At 40.5% G+C, this 16,691-nt stretch overlaps 1 protein-coding gene across 6 annotated transcripts in view; it reads left to right on the forward strand.

The window, feature by feature from the left end:
* Window positions 1-12,706, forward strand: part of LOC120716103 (semaphorin-5B-like) — a 46,402-nt gene extending 33,696 nt beyond the window's left edge. For 5 of the 6 annotated variants that reach the window (XM_040003586.1, XM_040003504.1, XM_040003804.1 and 2 more), the window contains 13 exons: window positions 475-682; window positions 780-987; window positions 1,546-1,663; window positions 1,826-2,010; window positions 2,238-2,381; window positions 2,486-2,633; window positions 3,446-3,671; window positions 4,634-4,855; window positions 5,529-5,699; window positions 6,636-6,785; window positions 7,095-7,130; window positions 8,823-9,034; window positions 9,134-12,706. In XM_040003586.1, coding sequence (XP_039859520.1) covers window positions 475-682; window positions 780-987; window positions 1,546-1,663; window positions 1,826-2,010; window positions 2,238-2,381; window positions 2,486-2,633; window positions 3,446-3,671; window positions 4,634-4,855; window positions 5,529-5,699; window positions 6,636-6,785; window positions 7,095-7,130; window positions 8,823-9,034; window positions 9,134-9,295 — 2,190 coding nt within the window. In that variant the 3' untranslated portion in view covers window positions 9,296-12,706. Of the gene's footprint in view, window positions 1-474; window positions 683-779; window positions 988-1,545; window positions 1,664-1,825; window positions 2,011-2,237; window positions 2,382-2,485; window positions 2,634-3,445; window positions 3,672-4,633; window positions 4,856-5,528; window positions 5,700-6,635; window positions 6,786-7,094; window positions 8,011-8,822; window positions 9,035-9,133 lie in introns of those variants that run through there. The other variant, XM_040003890.1, reaches the window with a different exon arrangement.
* Window positions 12,707-16,691: the final 3,985 nt, after the last annotated feature.

Below are 16,691 nucleotides of genomic sequence, written 5' to 3' on the forward strand. Positions count from 1 at the left end.
TTTGAGGTGGAGAATCTTAAGAGACGTGTGTTTAAATGCATGTTTCAGCTAGATGAAGAACTAAGAGACTGCATAATTGGCCAGTATATTACAAATAAGACTTTTCTGGATTATGAATTATGCAGACTGTCCATAATAACACAGTATAAGAAGTCTAAGGAGCTTGGAAAGAAAAGCGTCTGGACTTCAAGTTGCTTGAAGACGTTTCACCTCTCATCCGAGAAGCTTCTTCAGTTCTAGGGTCAAATGGTGGAGAGTCCCAGATTAAACCCTGTGGGAGTTTCCCCCCAAGAGGGACAAAAGGACCCCCTAATGATCCTCTACCTAATCACATGAGCCAAGGTGTGAAAACGGGCTTCTTTCCAAGCTCCTTAGACTACGATGACCTGGAGGACTAAGAACCTTCACAGACACAATATAAGAAGCTTCCCTTTCACTAAACGCCCTTCTGCTGCCTCCTTCTTGACTGCTCAGTGTGGCACATTAGAGGAGGGCGCCAATGGGGGAAACCTGACAGAGCGCAGCCTCCAGGACGCCCAGCGGCTCTTCCTCATGAACGACGTGGTCCAGCCAGTAACCGTCAACCCCCTGCTCACCCAGGACAACCTGCGTTTCTCTAAGCTGGTGGTGGATATCGTGCAGGGCCGACACTCTCTCTACCACGTCATGTACATCGGCACGGGTGAGACACGTTCTAATTAAAAATTAGAAAATAATCACTCGAACCGTTTTTTTATCTGCTATCCTGGAGCTTGCTCTTATTACTATTGTCTTAAAAGAATATGGCACCATTCTGAAGGCTCTCTCCACAACCAATAAAAGCCTGCATGACTGCTACCTGGAGGAGCTCAGGATCCTGCCCGAAGGGAAAGTGGGGCCAATAAAGAGTCTGCAAATTCTCCACAATGACAGATCATTGTTTGTGGGCCTCAATGACAGATTGGTGAAGATCCCATTAGAGCGCTGCTCCAGCTACCCAACTGAACGGTTTGGTCCAAGTTTTCTAAAATGCTTTTAGTCTTTATACCAAATAGAAACAAATATACCTACAGATTAATGAACATAAGAACCATAAATATGACCGAGTATAAATATTTAGCATAAAGAAAATGAAAAATTGTAGCCTGTAGCCTGTGTGAGCCTGCTCATATATTGATTTTCTGGTGCTTGTGATGAGTGGGCAAATCTACTAAGAAACACACGCGGGTGTCCAAGTCTGAAGGGCCTGCAAACAAATGCTGACAAAGATGATTCTGTTAAGAGCCCTATTTATCTTCCCTACAAAGAGACACATTTTGGACTGTCAGGGTACAGTTCTGCAAGACTCAGAGCAGACATATCAAGCAGGCTTTTATGAATTTTGTTGACAATGAGTACACTGCTGGAATAGTTGACAGCTTTCTCACTCAAAACACAACAGGAGATCTTTTATGAGCAGAAACACAACAATCAGTAGATCGTCCGACTTTGTGTCAGCTTAAAAATCTGCACACTGCTAAAGAAAGGCATCTACAGACACTGATAGTCTATCTGAATACCTGTTAGCTCCTGCATGGAGGCCCGGGACCCTTACTGTGGCTGGGATCATAAACAGAAGCGGTGCACCACCATCGAGGAGAGCTCCAACATGAACCAGTGGACGCAGAACATCACTGAATGCCCTGTAAGACACTGGGTTTGTCTGTTGTATAGATCTTTCCTGTCTCACTTCTAATAAGAATTTCATCACAAGTTCCCTGTTTGATAATAAAAAACAAAAACTCATTATCACTACCCTAATATAGCATGCTAATTATCATATGTGATTCTCTAATCCTCTCTGGAGGTGAGGAACCTGACTCAGGATGGTGGTTTTGGTCCGTGGAAGCCTTGGCAGCCTTGTAACCACGATGATGGTGATGGCTCCATCAGCAGCTGTTTGTGTCGGTCGCGCTTTTGCAATGGACCGGTGGCCAGATGTGGAGGGATTGAATGCAAGGGCCCGACGATCCAGGTGGCAAACTGCTCCAGGTATATTTCTTTTCATGCAGACATCCATTATTCCCATACTAATCCTTTGAAATCAATCTTTGACAAAATGCACTGTTATGTAAGTAAATCTAAAAATAGTCCTTTATGTTCAACTATATTCTAACAACTAATACACTCATAAAAGGAGACAGTTTGCTTAAAAAACGGAGACATTCGTTTTAAAACATCAGGCTCAGTCACATCCCTTCTTACGTTCTCTTTCTCAGGAATGGCGGCTGGACTCCCTGGTCATCGTGGGGCCAGTGTAGCAGCAGCTGCGGCATTGGGTTTGAGGTGAGGCAGCGCTCCTGCAATAACCCCGCACCTCGCCACGGCGGTAGAGTCTGTGTCGGCCAGGGACGGGAGGAGAGGTGAGGAGGTTACTTCAGAATTTAGCGATCAGGCCCGATTACTGCATTACAAAGCTCTGTGTGTGAGTGAGTGTGCATGTGTGCATTCCTCTTTGTATTTTCAGGCTGTGCAATGAGAAAAAGCCATGCCCACTTCCCATAGTGTGGACTGCGTGGGGACCCTGGGCTCACTGCAGTGCTGACTGTGGTGGGGGGGTCCACTCCAGGACGAGAAGCTGTGAAAACGGAAACAGCTGTCCTGGATGTGCTACGGTATTTTTGCTCTATATGTGAAGAGAAGAGAGTAGGCAAAATAATATCCGAGTTGATTTGCAGACATGAGTGACCTACTTGTCTGTTTTTATTACACAACAAGATAAAGGACGTTTGTTTTCCCCACAAGTACCTCAGATTGTACAGCAGGTACACACAGTCCCCGCTCTTTCTGCTCAGTCTCAGTCTGCTAGACTTGGGGGAAAACATCTGTCTATCTGTCCACATCATAGGCCACTTTATTAGGTATACATTTGAACTCTGAAGCCCTGCCAGTTTTTGGAAACACTTGGGAAATCTGATCCAACCCAGTCTATCTGCTCTGCTATTCTATTTCTAGAAAGCTTCTACATTTTTTTTCATTTTGTATTGTCAGAATTATTTATTTATACTTACTAACAATACTTATACTTACTTTTTTGAGGGCAAAAAAAAAAGTCAAAGTTAGCTGTTGTAGAGAAAAACTTTCCGAGCACTACCCAATTAAAGGGCTGGAAGTCCTTCTGCATTAAACTTTAATGTCTGTAACTGGGGAAAACTCACATCTAAAAAGGGTTTTGTTCTTCATTGCATTCAATAAAGCTCAAGTTTATGTCCTATTAAATACAGTAAGTTGCTGCATGATTGAGCCCCCTCCCAGGAAAACTGTAATGTTTGTGTTGTTTGGCAGGATATAATAAGGCAGCAGGCTCTCTCTGCAATCAACTGGGAGATGTAGCTGTGATAGGATAGACAGCCGTAGCTGTAGCCTGCTGGGATTTGCCTTTTCATTAGCTTTAAAGTTGATGAGCTGTTTCCATCCTGTTCTGCAGGAGTACAAAGCCTGTAACCTGGAGGCTTGCCCTGAAGTTCGTCGTAACACCCCCTGGACCCAGTGGATGCCCGTCAATGTAAGCCAAGACGGGTCACGGCAGGAGCAGAGATTCAGGTACACCTGCCGGGCACTTCTGCCGGACCCCCAGCAGCTCCAGCTGGGCAGGAAGAAGGTGGAGACCCGTTTCTGCCCCAACGACGGGTCTGGAGCTTGCCAGACTGACTGTGAGTACTGCAAATAAGCTGGGAGATGTGGAAAAGCGAGTTTAACAACTTAGGGAAACTAGAAATGTTGCCATATTTTCTGTTTGTAAGTCACAGCAGATGTGCTTGATTGTAAATGTGCAAACACAGCTGCTGTGACTTACCTGCTAGAATGCAGGTGTACCTGGATTCCACAGGGAGGGTAAGCGGGGGTAAATTTTTTAAGGTTTGAATCATTTTTGTGAAGTTTTTCGACTCCATACAGCAGTCGTACACACGCTATCTGCCTAGAGCTGTATCTGTCTGAGCTTTTATCAGCACTGCTGGTGGCATATCTCCCAGTATGCCACACTAAACACAGCTGGTTTCCTGTCTGTGGACATCAGTCAGCAGATTGATTAAACATCATTGAACTGTTGTGGGGAAGCAGATGTCCTCTTCCTTCATCCCTCAGAGTCATCTAAGCTTTTGTTTTTTTTCTCTTCTCTCTCATAGAATCTGGATTGTATCACCCTTTGGGTATTTACTCCAAAATAAGTAAAGCTGAGGAAGTGGGAAATGTCATTGTTTTTCATAGCTTGTGTGACTGCTCTCAAGTTGTCATCCTCAGAAAAGAAAATCTTAATGAAATGTTTCTGGTGGCCTCATTTAAAAGCCTCAGGAAGCGCTTCTGATTCATATGTAAATAATTTGCAATTGTGGGTATACCAACTGTATGTGTGTGTCAGCGTACAGGGAAATCTAGCTCATTTTGTGCCTGCATTGTACCTCGCTAATTGTTGTTTCATAACAGGCTGGCTGCTGAGCTTAGCAATAAAACCATACAATAGCGTGTCTCCGATTTGAATTCAGAGAAAATTTCTGACTCGTTCAGCAGATTGTGGCAGATGTTGTGATCGACTTGTACATTTTTTTAGTGTAATTTGTTTCCCTTGTTTGGATTCTAAGATAGAGAACAAAATGTGTTTTATATTTGTTGCCAGCTTTGGTTGAAGACTTAATGAAGACAAGTGTCCGAACTTCATCCCAGCCACAAGGTGCCCGATGGGGATCCTGGGAAACGTGGTCCAGCTGTTCCCAGCAGTGCTCCAGAGGCTTCCGAACTCGGAAACGCAGCTGCTTGACGATAGAAGGGAGGATCAACCCCAGCGCCTGTGTGGGATCGCCGGTGGAGTATCAGGACTGCAACACTCAACCGTGTCCAGGTAACAGAGAGCTTCTAGTGCACTGTACCTCACAGACTGTATATAAATGGTGGACACAACCACAGTGACATTACCAGCTGGACACTGAGGTCCCATTAAGCATTAAGCCTAGAGCTGAGCATGTATGTTGATTGGGTGGTGGATCTGACTGCAGAACTGTGGTCACTGCATGCTCACGTGTTAGCGGCTAACAATCATTAGGTACCCACATCCTAAAGCATGCATACATTGATTTCCTGTCTGTCTTTATTCTAGTGGGGACGATCGTTTACAAGATGAATGTATGTTGTATGTCTCGTTTATTGTTGTGTTTCATTAAATAATCCATCATTAAATCATTAATTAATTCAGTATATAAACAATTGAATATTCATTCATTTAATTGAATTTAATAAATATTAAATTCCAATTTTAATTTATTAATGGCACATTTGATTTATTATTTAACGATATATTTATTTAATTCGTTTTGGTACTCATGGCCCTCCGCAATAGACCTCTGCACAGTTAGACTTTTTGCTACTATATGAATCTCCCCCTGGTGGCCAGTGGAAAAAAATGCCAATTAAAAACACTTGTGCACTGAGGTCACAGCTACATGAAACTGTTATATACCATCATTAGCTTGCATTACATTGTGTTACATTATTATGGGGTTTTCTTCTAAATCTAGTGAATGGAGCCTGGTCTTGCTGGTCTGCCTGGTCCCAGTGCACGTCCAGCTGTGGAGGCGGGCACTACCAGAGGACTCGGACATGCAGCAGCCCACCCCCTGCCAACGGAGGAGATATCTGCATAGGCCTGCATACTGAAGAGGCCCTTTGTAATATACACGCCTGTGAGGGTATGAAGGGATATGTGAAGCCTGCACTATGGAAGGTTTCAGACAAACCAAAGATGTGTAATGGTCACAGATGGATCAGTTGAACATATTACATCACTAGCAGATTTTGTCTGTGTCTAGGTTTGAAGACAAAAGCTTTCTAACTGAAGTGAAGATGAGTAAATTATGGTACAGATATTATCAGCAGTTATAATATGAATTTCTGTGTCTTAGGGGGGGATTCACTACAAAGGACTGCAGTTAATCTGATTTGAACATTAATGTTGTGAAGTTACAGATAAAAGTCAGCTTATAACTTTCTTACAAACAACCCCTTTATCCAAATTTCTAAATTTTTAAAAATTCATTACAATTATTACACCATTAAAAATACTCTCTAGATTCTCTCAGTCTATCTAGATTAAATAACTGCTTCTTCTTTGGCCACTGATGGGAAATCTCCCCCACACGGGCCAATCAATATTTGTGATGAGAAGGAAAACAATGTGGCCGTTGGAGCCTCTCCCAGCATGCGTCGTCTGAAGGTCGGAGAAGGAACGGAAAAACAGTTAATGAAATAGCTCCAAATTTCCCTATCGACGTGAATTTGGATGTGAGCAGCTTCTTGTATATCTTTATTCCCTTGGACTTTGAAAAGAAGAAAAAAATGCAGAGACACGGGAGGCAAATCGGTGTAATCAACTCCTCGTCCATTTTAGGCTTTTGTTCGCGAAACAAAGCGATCCCGGGAGGCACACAAGGTTGCTGACTGATGATGATGACCATTGCACTGATGCACTGTGGCCAGAACTCGTCAGGCTGCACTCTTGGTGACTTACCACACAGTTCCTCTCCTTGCAGAGGAGGTTGAGTTTGTTGGTGATTGGAAAAATGCTCATTTATTTTCCCGTTTCTCATTTGGACGTTTGTCGTTTTCCCTGATTCCTGTGTTTGCAGGTTGGGGTGAATGGACAGAGTGGGGGGACTGTGACGACGAGGGCCTGCAGCATCGCACCCGCCGCTGCGATGAGAACCAAGAGGCTGAGGTCAGTCTCTGCCAGGGCAACGTCACCCAGTCTAGGCCGTGCCAGCCTCACGAGGTGCCGGGTAAGCGCATGATCGCACATGTAAACAGGACCGCTGCAGACTGTTGCAGATATAAGCTGGAAAAATTAACTTGAATGAAAAGTTTAATCAGGCACGCTAAATGCTGACTTGTTCACTCTGCATTTGGAGAAAATTAAAAAGATGAATTAGTGGAGATGTCAGCAGCGTGCCTACCTCGAGAACAGGGAAGGCTTTGTGAGAAATTAACTACTTTTGTCTTGTTTGATCTCTCGGAGCTGCTGTGATTTTCTTTTTTCTTCTTCTCTACATTGATGGCTTTTTTTTTTTCCCATTTCTGTTTCTCTGCAGTCATTTTGCCCGGTCAGGAGGACCAGAGCTGTGGAAGTGAGTGAAAACAACTGATGTCTTTCTGTTCACTCTCCCCCAAATAATTACACATTGTTCCCAGCTTACACACATACACACCTCCTGCGCTCTTCAATTCCCAGCATGAAATATCTGCAGGGTTTCCTGCTTTTCTTCCAGCGTTGCATCCAAACCAAATCAGTATCTCCTCGGTTTAATTGGAGGATGTAGCAACAACTAGCCATTCTTGTAAAAGTTATTGGCTTTCTTCTTCTCCTGATGTGTACCACACAGTTGGTACCATATTGACTTTTGTTTGTGACTTCGGCCCCGCGTGGCACGGGATTGGCTGAAAATGTGGAATCGATATCGGTCCCATTCAGGTAGTGACATCAACTTTCAGTTGCTTTTAGTTCCTCGCTTTCTTTCCCTTCTAACAAAAGTTCAAATTTTTTACACCACCTTCTAGACAGACTATTTCCTATTACAGTGAAAATTTTACCTCAAAAGTGTTGCAAATGCATACGACATGACCCACGAGCGTAAATTAAGATTTGCAAATGTGTACAGTGTACTCATTAAAGAGCCACACACAAATGCAAAGCAGTTTGTTCTCATGTAAAACTATTTTACAAATGCTTATACCCAAAGGAGAATAAAGATATGGTGGCCTTGAGAGGTCAAATGCAACTGAAGAAAACACTGTCAAAAAAAAAAAAAAAAAAGCTGCAAAAGCAAAATATTAAAAAATGTTTTAATCATACGATTCATTTAAAACTGTACATACATGTTAGCTATTAGCTGTTTACTGTTAGCTTGTCACTTCCGCAGCTGTTCTGTCACATTTTTTTGTCATTTTCTTTTTTTAGAATCAGATCAGAATTTTTTTTCTATTTCCAACCTGCTTTATTTTATTCAACTTGCTCTATTTTATTTTATTTTTTCTATTTCTGTTCTGTTGTGTTTTGTGTGCTTTTGCAGCGTTTTTCTACTTGCTGTTGTTTGGTTATCTTGCAATGCATTTGACCTTTCAGGGCCACCGCACATTTCGCAGTCATTTACACACAATGATTTTAAGTTCAGCTTCACAAATCTGATCATTTTCGCTTTCAAAAACCTTCCTGTTTGTACAAATCTTTAAAAATATTTGTGACTTTTATTACACGCTTACGAAACCTTAAATTCATGAACAAATACAAATCGCCCGATACGCACAGATCACGCAACATGCCCACTTGGGTTTTTGAGAAAAATTTCACACTGCCAGCTCTTCACAGATCCACAAATATAAGCTGCGTTCAAGTGGAAGTGGAAAACTAGGAAATATAAATTCTGTATATTTTGAATATCAATATAACCCTGGTCAATGTGTTCTCGAATTTGGAAGGAAGGAAGCTTTTTTGCAAGAGAAAATGATACACAGCTGTTTGATCCTGTGTGGTCAAACAGCTTATTTGCGTCTGGATCCAGACGCAAATAAGCTGTGCACACAAATAGTTACACACAAATTGCACACATTCGTAAACTTAGTTTATGCTTGCGGATCATATCGTGTGCATTTGTAACATTTTGAGGCAAACTTCACTTAAAACTTCATCAGTGTTATTTAGTGTCCTCGATTGTTTGTCATCTCAGCCTATCATTACCCATCCCCTTACAAGGCTACATTTCTCACTGGTTTAACAATGGCTCTGTTTCTGTGCTCTTCCTTCCCCGCCTCCCTGTGTACAGCCTTTACCTTGTTCCAGCTGGCAGCTGTGGGCTTAGCCAGTTTCTTTGCAGCAGCCCTCCTGTCAGCTCTGGCCTTCACATACTGTCACCACCTGAACCGACCATCGGCAGAGTCAGCGGTAATCCACCCGAGCACACCAAACCACCTCACTTACAACAAGCAGGGCAACGCCACGCCAAAGAATGAGAAGTACATCCCCATGGAGTTCAAGGTGGGCTTGTAATTACTTTAAATACATTTCTAAATGGTTTATAGACTCTAAAGGTTTTTAAGTGAGGATTTTTATAAAACACGGTTTGCCATTTTGTAGATGCTGAACAAGAACAACATTCATGTCAACGATGAGACATGCAACCATTTCCCCTCTCCGGTGCCCTCAGGCAATATGTTTGCCACCACCTACTACCCTTCCAGTTTGAGCAAGTACGACTTCCATCCAGACTCGCCCTGCAGGACCTACATGCACAGCTGAGAGGAGGCCGGGCTTCAGCCAACAAACTCATCCACCACAATGTGCTCATCATTCAGAAATCAGAGCAAAGTCTTAAATAGTCTTAAGGTAAACACCAAAATGATTTCTATTAGAGTTATTCATGAAATACCCAAATATTTGGCCATGCAAGTCATTTTGGTTTTGGACTATTTCTTTGCTTTAAAGCAGTTCCAGCTGTGTGTCACAACTCAATATCATTTTTGACCACAGCACTGAGATTATAAAGATTTCGAGTATAAATCACTCAGATGTAAAATTCCTGTTTAAAAAATCTGACCCGTCTGCGCACCATCTCCCTGCACGATTTGTCATTTTACCCTAACAAGAATAAATGTCTGCCATCCCAAAAACCCCGCAGTCAGTCAACGTGGACTGTGTGGTGCTGTAACTAGGGAAGATTTAATTTATTAATCCCAGATTTGGGGACTAATAATCTTCAAAATAAGGTCAATTGTGTAAATATAAAGGAAGAAGCAAAACAAAGGTGATCCCAAATTACAGTTCACATATAAAGAAGCGCTACTGAGAGCACATCTTGAGTGTCTTTTTAGTTTTCCGCATCTATAGGAAGTTCTTTAAATTCTTATATTTTGACGGTACTTTCAGTATCCCACAAAAGCCGGCAGCCTTTTCGTTTCCTCCCTTTCTTCACCATGTAGCTGCCTGTTTTCTTAGAGCCAGAATGAGAGGTGACTGGTTTACTGATTGCAGAGACTATGAGCCAGTAACCAAGAACGAGCTGTGGGTGGTCCGATCGATCCGGCCCTTGTTTCAGATGTTGTACGTGCATCTGTTCGTGAGCCACAGTGCATCAACTTTTACCTCCCAGAGGAGGACTTGTTTTGTTTTGTTTTTTTAAGGCTCGTTTGTTCTCTGATGAAACCACCATCTACAGGGATCCCCCCCGTCTACTCACTTCACCCTCCCTGAAGTGCCCTGGTCATGCTCAGGGTGCCAGAAAGCAGAACCCAAACCTCCAGGGCTTGAACTCCGCTGACATTGTGTGTAACTGGATCCACGGGACTCTTTTGCAAAGACTGATTTCCATGATAAAAAAACAGATCCATGAAATGATGGGTATTAAGGAACATCTCCACTCTGAATAAAGCTAAGAAATTAACAGACTCGCAGCTTATTCGCTTTAATTTTCATACTTAGCTGGCAAAACGATGGACAGCAATCCTGAAGAGGACATTTTTGACACGCTTGACTTCGTACTGTACATTGGTAAAAAAAAAAGAAGAAGAAAATGCATGTTTGCCAACTTTTCTATCAGCAGAATGAACAAATTATTTGAGGGGTGTTCACAGATTCATGCTGATTCAGCTATGGAAAAATATGGGGGCGTACCGCCCCGATTTTACAAGGCTACTGTTCAAAAATCACCAAAAACAATACAGCTGTTCATGTATATTTCAACAGAATGTGAATAATTCATTATCAGTGTTAGACTTTTCAAATGAATATTAATTTCATGCAACAAAATGTAACTTTTTTGTGATTAACTTGCTTATGGTGGCTACAATTTTTGTTTTTATTTAATAGCACATACTGAAGTGACTGGGAAACAACTGCTGCCCCCAAAAAATACAAAAATGTTTTGGTTTATGTTTTGGTTCTGCACAAATTTTAAAATGTAAAACTTTAAGATGATAAAATGTGCTTAAACGTTGGTGTTTTCCATTGAGGAAGACAACGTAGAAAATAACTGGTTTCTCCCTGCACGTCTCTTAATTCAAAATTGATCAAATTTTGAAGCTGCTGAAGTTCAAACTGAGCAACAGAATGACGAAGAACGATGAAGGCAACGGTAACTCAAACCAAGTACGCAGATGAGCATAGGCTACAGCAGCAGAATACCACACTGGATGTCAGTCCTGTCAGCTAAGAACAGAAAACTGAGGCTACAATTAGCACAAGCTCACCAAAATTGGGCAATAGATGGGAAAAATGTTGCCTGATCTGACAAATCTCTATTTGTATTGTAACATTCAGACGGCAGGGTCAGAATTTACCTTTAATCAAACCTCAGCAGGTAGCAGAATTGTGTGGGGAACATTTTTTTAATATAGTCTTTTGCTTAAACTCCATAGCCTGAGTAATGTTGCTGACCATGTTCATCCCTTCATCGCTACACTGTACCCATCAATCTCTGAAGAATGCTTCCAGCTCCTTTGTGAGTCTATGCCACAAGGAATTAAGACAGTTATGAAGGCAAAAGGGAGTCAAAGTTATTACTAGTAAGGTGTATCTAATGAAGTGGCCGGTGAGTGTAACTTAAGTTTCGTCTCGTGATGGCGTGTCTCATTACTTGGACAACATTGCACACACTTGTATAAATGTGTTTTTCAGCTATTTGTTGCTTATTTCTTCAAATGGTGGGTAATTTTTCTTACAATGTGCCATTTTTTACATAATATAAAATATAATGTAATACATTTCCTGGGGAAATTATTAGGTAAATAAATAGGGGCACGGTTACTCGGTTAATTTTCCACTGTTATCGGAAAGGAACATGGAAACAAAATCGTTGCTTTTAGCTGAAAAAGCTGTTAATGTAACTGGATTGGAGGTGCACTGGTTGATCACTGGCTCTAGTTTCCTGATGATTTGTGCCAGATTCTGTTTTGATTTGCCGAAAAAGCCCAACCTCAAACTCTTCTGCTGAAAATTTCCCACATAAAAGTCACTGTGAGAGGAAATTGAAAAATGTGTTGGCTTCTAGTAATACCAAAAACACTTTGCACCCTTAACCTCTAAATCATAACAAATTTGAACCGAATTGTATATTTTTATTTTAAAACAAATAAACTTTACAATAAAGTAAAGTGATTTTTTTTTGGTGTTAAATCCAAGCCCTGTGTTGTTAATGATAAAACGTATATTGCATATTTTGTGTCTCTAATTTGTAAATACCAAGAAGTGAATGCACCAGTTTCTCAGCATTTTTACACAGCATGAAACAAAAAGCCCCGATAGTACAATATGTGTGTTTATATACATGTAACTGCATGTACTGACATTCTTTCATGAATATACAGTCCATGTTTGTGTAAAGTGTACAAATGTTTGAATGTATTTAACCAAGAAAATGGAAATGTCTTTTTAAAAACGGTGTTCCTACCCTGTCTGCGGCAGAGAAAGTGAGTTTTGTATTTAAAGGCCGCTTTGGTGTCAAATCTGATTCACACTGGACACAATTTATCCTCATATTTTAAGAAAAATCCCCAAAATGGATTTGTTTTGCTCCCAAAAACGCTTGTGTTAAATATGATTGATGTGACTTAACACTGCCTTTTGGACACTGTGAACTTTTGCTACTCTATATTTTTCTATAATGTACACTGAAAAAAACAATGAAGATGACAAAAATACATTTTGGTGCCAATAGTTTGATTGTCATTGCTTTTTTTTTCCCTCACATCACCAGCAGGTAAAAATCAAATAACAGTACTGCTATATGGTGACGACCACACCATTTATTGAAAAATATATCAAATAAGTGCAAAAAATCTTTCAAATTCATGATGAAATCTGCTCGTTTTGGACTACAAATGTCTTCTTTTAAAACGAGACAATGGATTTTAGGATTTTTAAGGATGAGGAAGTAAAAATTGCAAATGCCTAGTACGCCTTGCAGACAACAAGATCAGGAATGTGCAGTTTTAAGACTCTTTATGCCGTTCTATTCAGTTCAAAAAGATCAAATGAACTATTTTATTGAATCGATCTTTCTGATTGATTTAATATCTTGGATGTCTCTACACCATTCTACAGTATGCTGACTTTACAGCTGTCTGCAAATAGACTAAAGAAGACTGAGCTGATACAGCAAAGTTGAATAGAGCACAAGGCAACATAGGCTGGAGCTTTAAGTTTAGAGGTTAGAGGATGTGCTGAATGCCCAACAGATCAGAAGAAATATGATGCCCACACTAGCCTTGCTTCTGAGTAAGATTACGTCCAGGCAGTTGTACCCGAGGATATGAGATCAAACTGGAGAAATTGACCATGATGATGACATATTTTGCAATTTTAAATCACAGATATTGGAATTTGGGGGGGAAAAAACTGCACAAAGGATTTAACTGTAATAAGATTTATTTTGTGTATTAAACCAAAATCAATATTTCCAGCTGAGGTGAGGAGAACCACTGAAATGTCAGCACTTTGGTTTCTAAAAATGATTGTTTCTTCAGCTGTGAATGTTATTAGGAAAAATGCTGCTGTCAGAGTGCCAGGCCAAACGCTGAGGAAGCAGAACCAGGCAGTCTCTATGTGTCCCGCTGTATTAGACCCTCTGAAGTGGTTGATTTTGGTAAATTTTGGTACCTAAAAAGAGTCATGCACCCCCGCCCACCCCCTCACACTTTACCTCATTTGTAGGGACAAACTGGGGCCACAGCCCTGCACAGTTAGAGGTAAGACTAAGTGATGAGCAAGCACAGCTACTTTGTTTTCTTTCTGATGTCACACAAAATCACTCCAACTCCAAGCATGGGCTTGGGCAAATAAATATAAGCTTAAATAAGAGAGGAACAGTCATGAAAACAGTGTGACATCACTATCCAGCCCCCAAAATAGACTAGAAATAAAACAAATGGGCTCAAAGGCATAAAAATAATTGCTGATATAGCTTTTCTGTGCACTCAGGTGTTATTCCCTGCAAGTCGTTTGACTGCAAAAGGTCACAAGGTGTTCTTCTTTTAGTGACTTCACTGCCTCCACTTCCCTCATGTCTTTAATATTTGACGTTGTTTGAGAGCAGACGAGCTTACAGGTAAGTCAAAATGGTAACTTTACCATTTTGTATAACAGGGTGAATATGTTTCTATCTTTGCAGGTCAACAGAGTATAACTGATAAATAATACAAACAGCAGGAGCAGGTGGAGCAGGGAGGGAAGATGCAGGTGCCAGTAAAGCTGAAAACGTTATCTGCACTATGTCCTCCGTTTGTTTACTTACTCACGTTACTAATCTGTTAAAGAAGCAGACTTTTACTTTGAAATTTATTCAGAATGGGCAATTTGAAATCATCTAAGCTTTTGACTAAAGCTTTGATTAAATATCTGGCACCAGTATATTCACAGTGCAACTTAACCGGCTCTACAGTTTTGGGCATGTTACTGGACTAATCAAGCATAACGTTTCATCACTGAAAGTAATTCTTCTGTTCATGAATGCAAGTAAATGATAATTTGGCAAGTAAATAAAAATAATAATAATAATAATAATAATAATAATAATAATAATATGCTTTACCTTTTTCTTAAAACAGTAGATTTGTAAATTCATGGATAACAATTAATAAATTTTAGCCTTTGGTAATTAACCAGTAACTACCAGCACTGTTACTCTGACTGTTAATAACTTCAGTGACATAATTTCATTTAATGTGGTAAATTGGTGGCATTACCCATTACAGTACTGGATAACACTGTATAATAATGTCACATTATTAAGCATTAGCAGGTGCTTAATTTATCATTTATATGTTATTACGCCTCCAGTGTGTTTCATTTATAAATACAGATATGTTTATAAATATATCTGTATTTACAAATGGCATACTAAGGAGGAGTAATGATATATAAATGATGAGCACTTTATAATACCTTAATAATGCTTAATAGTGTGACATTGTTACCTACCTAGCACTTCTGTAAATAGTACTATTATTACTACCTTTACTTCGAGTACTTGAACGTTATTTTTTATGGCATACTTTTGCTGTAAATGTACACAGGCAGACAGTGTGAAATGTACTTGGGCATCCTTTGGTACTCATGTGAACAATTAGAATATGCAATGTCAAAAAAAGTAGCGCTAACTCAGTAAACAGGATGCACAACACTCTGCATGCCTTCATAATGGTGATTTATGCAGAATGTGGTCTTGGGATAGTCACCGCTGAAGAGCTCTTGATTAGTGACAAATTTCAAAAGCTAAAATTTCAAAGCTGCAGTCAGGTCTGTTGCTTGCCCACCGCTAATTTACCGCGGCCTTTGTGGGATTATTGCTTCTGTAAGATAAAAGGCGCTGCAAGGCCGAGTTCTTAGAAATCCTGCTTTCTGTGACTGAGGCTGTAATCCTGTTTGTGCTTCCCACTGTAAGAGCAGTGCTGCTGGATCATGGCAGTAACAGCTATGTCTGCTGTTGGAGAAGCCACACCTTCCTGCCCCAAAGTACATGACACATGATTAAAAGTGTGGAAGGAAAAATCTTTAAAACACGTAATACGCAACGATGTTTTCTACATGTGCGTGCTTTTTGTGCACATTAAATAAATTCATGGTGTTTCTATGCTTGCCAGGATAAAAACCTTTGAATACATACATGCACTTACATATGCTGTTTTTATTAAATATATTAAATCATTTAATAACTATTTACAAAAGGCACCAACCGCTGATTAGCTCACATTTTTAATAAAAGACCAGCGTCTACCCATCAAGTCCCAAATGCTTTACTTCACATCACTGCCCCGAATAGATGGCACTCCAGTGTTTGTTGTTCACAGTCCAGTGAACAGTTCTGCTCTGCTGTCTGAGAGTTTAATCTGCTGCTAACAAAACGCCGGGTCACCAAAATAGTCAACCCTCACGCAGCATATTAATTTATTTATTCATGTGAATTTCTGTTTCCACCCCTTCCCATTTAGGAGCAGGAAAAGAGGAGTGTAGAGTCCATAAATATTTCACAGTACAAAGAAGATGAACTGCGCTCACTAGTCACTTTATTAGGTACAGCTGTTTGTCTAATCAGTCTCTTCACACAATCTCACCAAAACTGAACAATAAAGACTCGAAAAAAGTTCAATAAACAATGTGAAAGCAACTTTTCTTGGCACATTTTGGGTCCTTTAGGGCCCTTTAATACCAAATGATAATGATTTAAACCTACCTGAGTATTGTTACTAACCATGTTCGTCACTTCATGACCACAGTGTACTCATTTTCTGATGGCTACTTCCAAGCAGGATAACACATCATCATAAGCTCAATAATCGTGGTCATGTTTCTTAAACTAACCACGATCTCGGTCTAATAAAGCATCTTTAGGATGTGCTGCAACAGGAGATTTGCATGATGGATGTGCAGCCAACAAATCTCCAGCAACTGTGTGACAGTATCACGTCGACATGGACCAAAATCTCGGAGAAATGTTTCCAGCACCTTGTTGAATCTATAATGTGAAGAATTAAGGTAGTTCTGAATGCAACAGGGGCCCAACCCAGTACTAAGAAGGTGTAACTAATGAAGTAGCTGTGCAGTATTTATTCATAAAGGTGTTGTCACTCACTGTTTGCACCTAGTTGGTCCCTGATTTAATAACTTTGAAGGGTTTTTTTGTTGCCAGATATCATTTCTTGTT

This window comes from Simochromis diagramma, unplaced genomic scaffold (genome assembly GCF_900408965.1).
Source record: "Simochromis diagramma unplaced genomic scaffold, fSimDia1.1 OVJJ01000381.1, whole genome shotgun sequence".
Lineage (NCBI taxonomy): Eukaryota > Metazoa > Chordata > Actinopteri > Cichliformes > Cichlidae > Simochromis > Simochromis diagramma.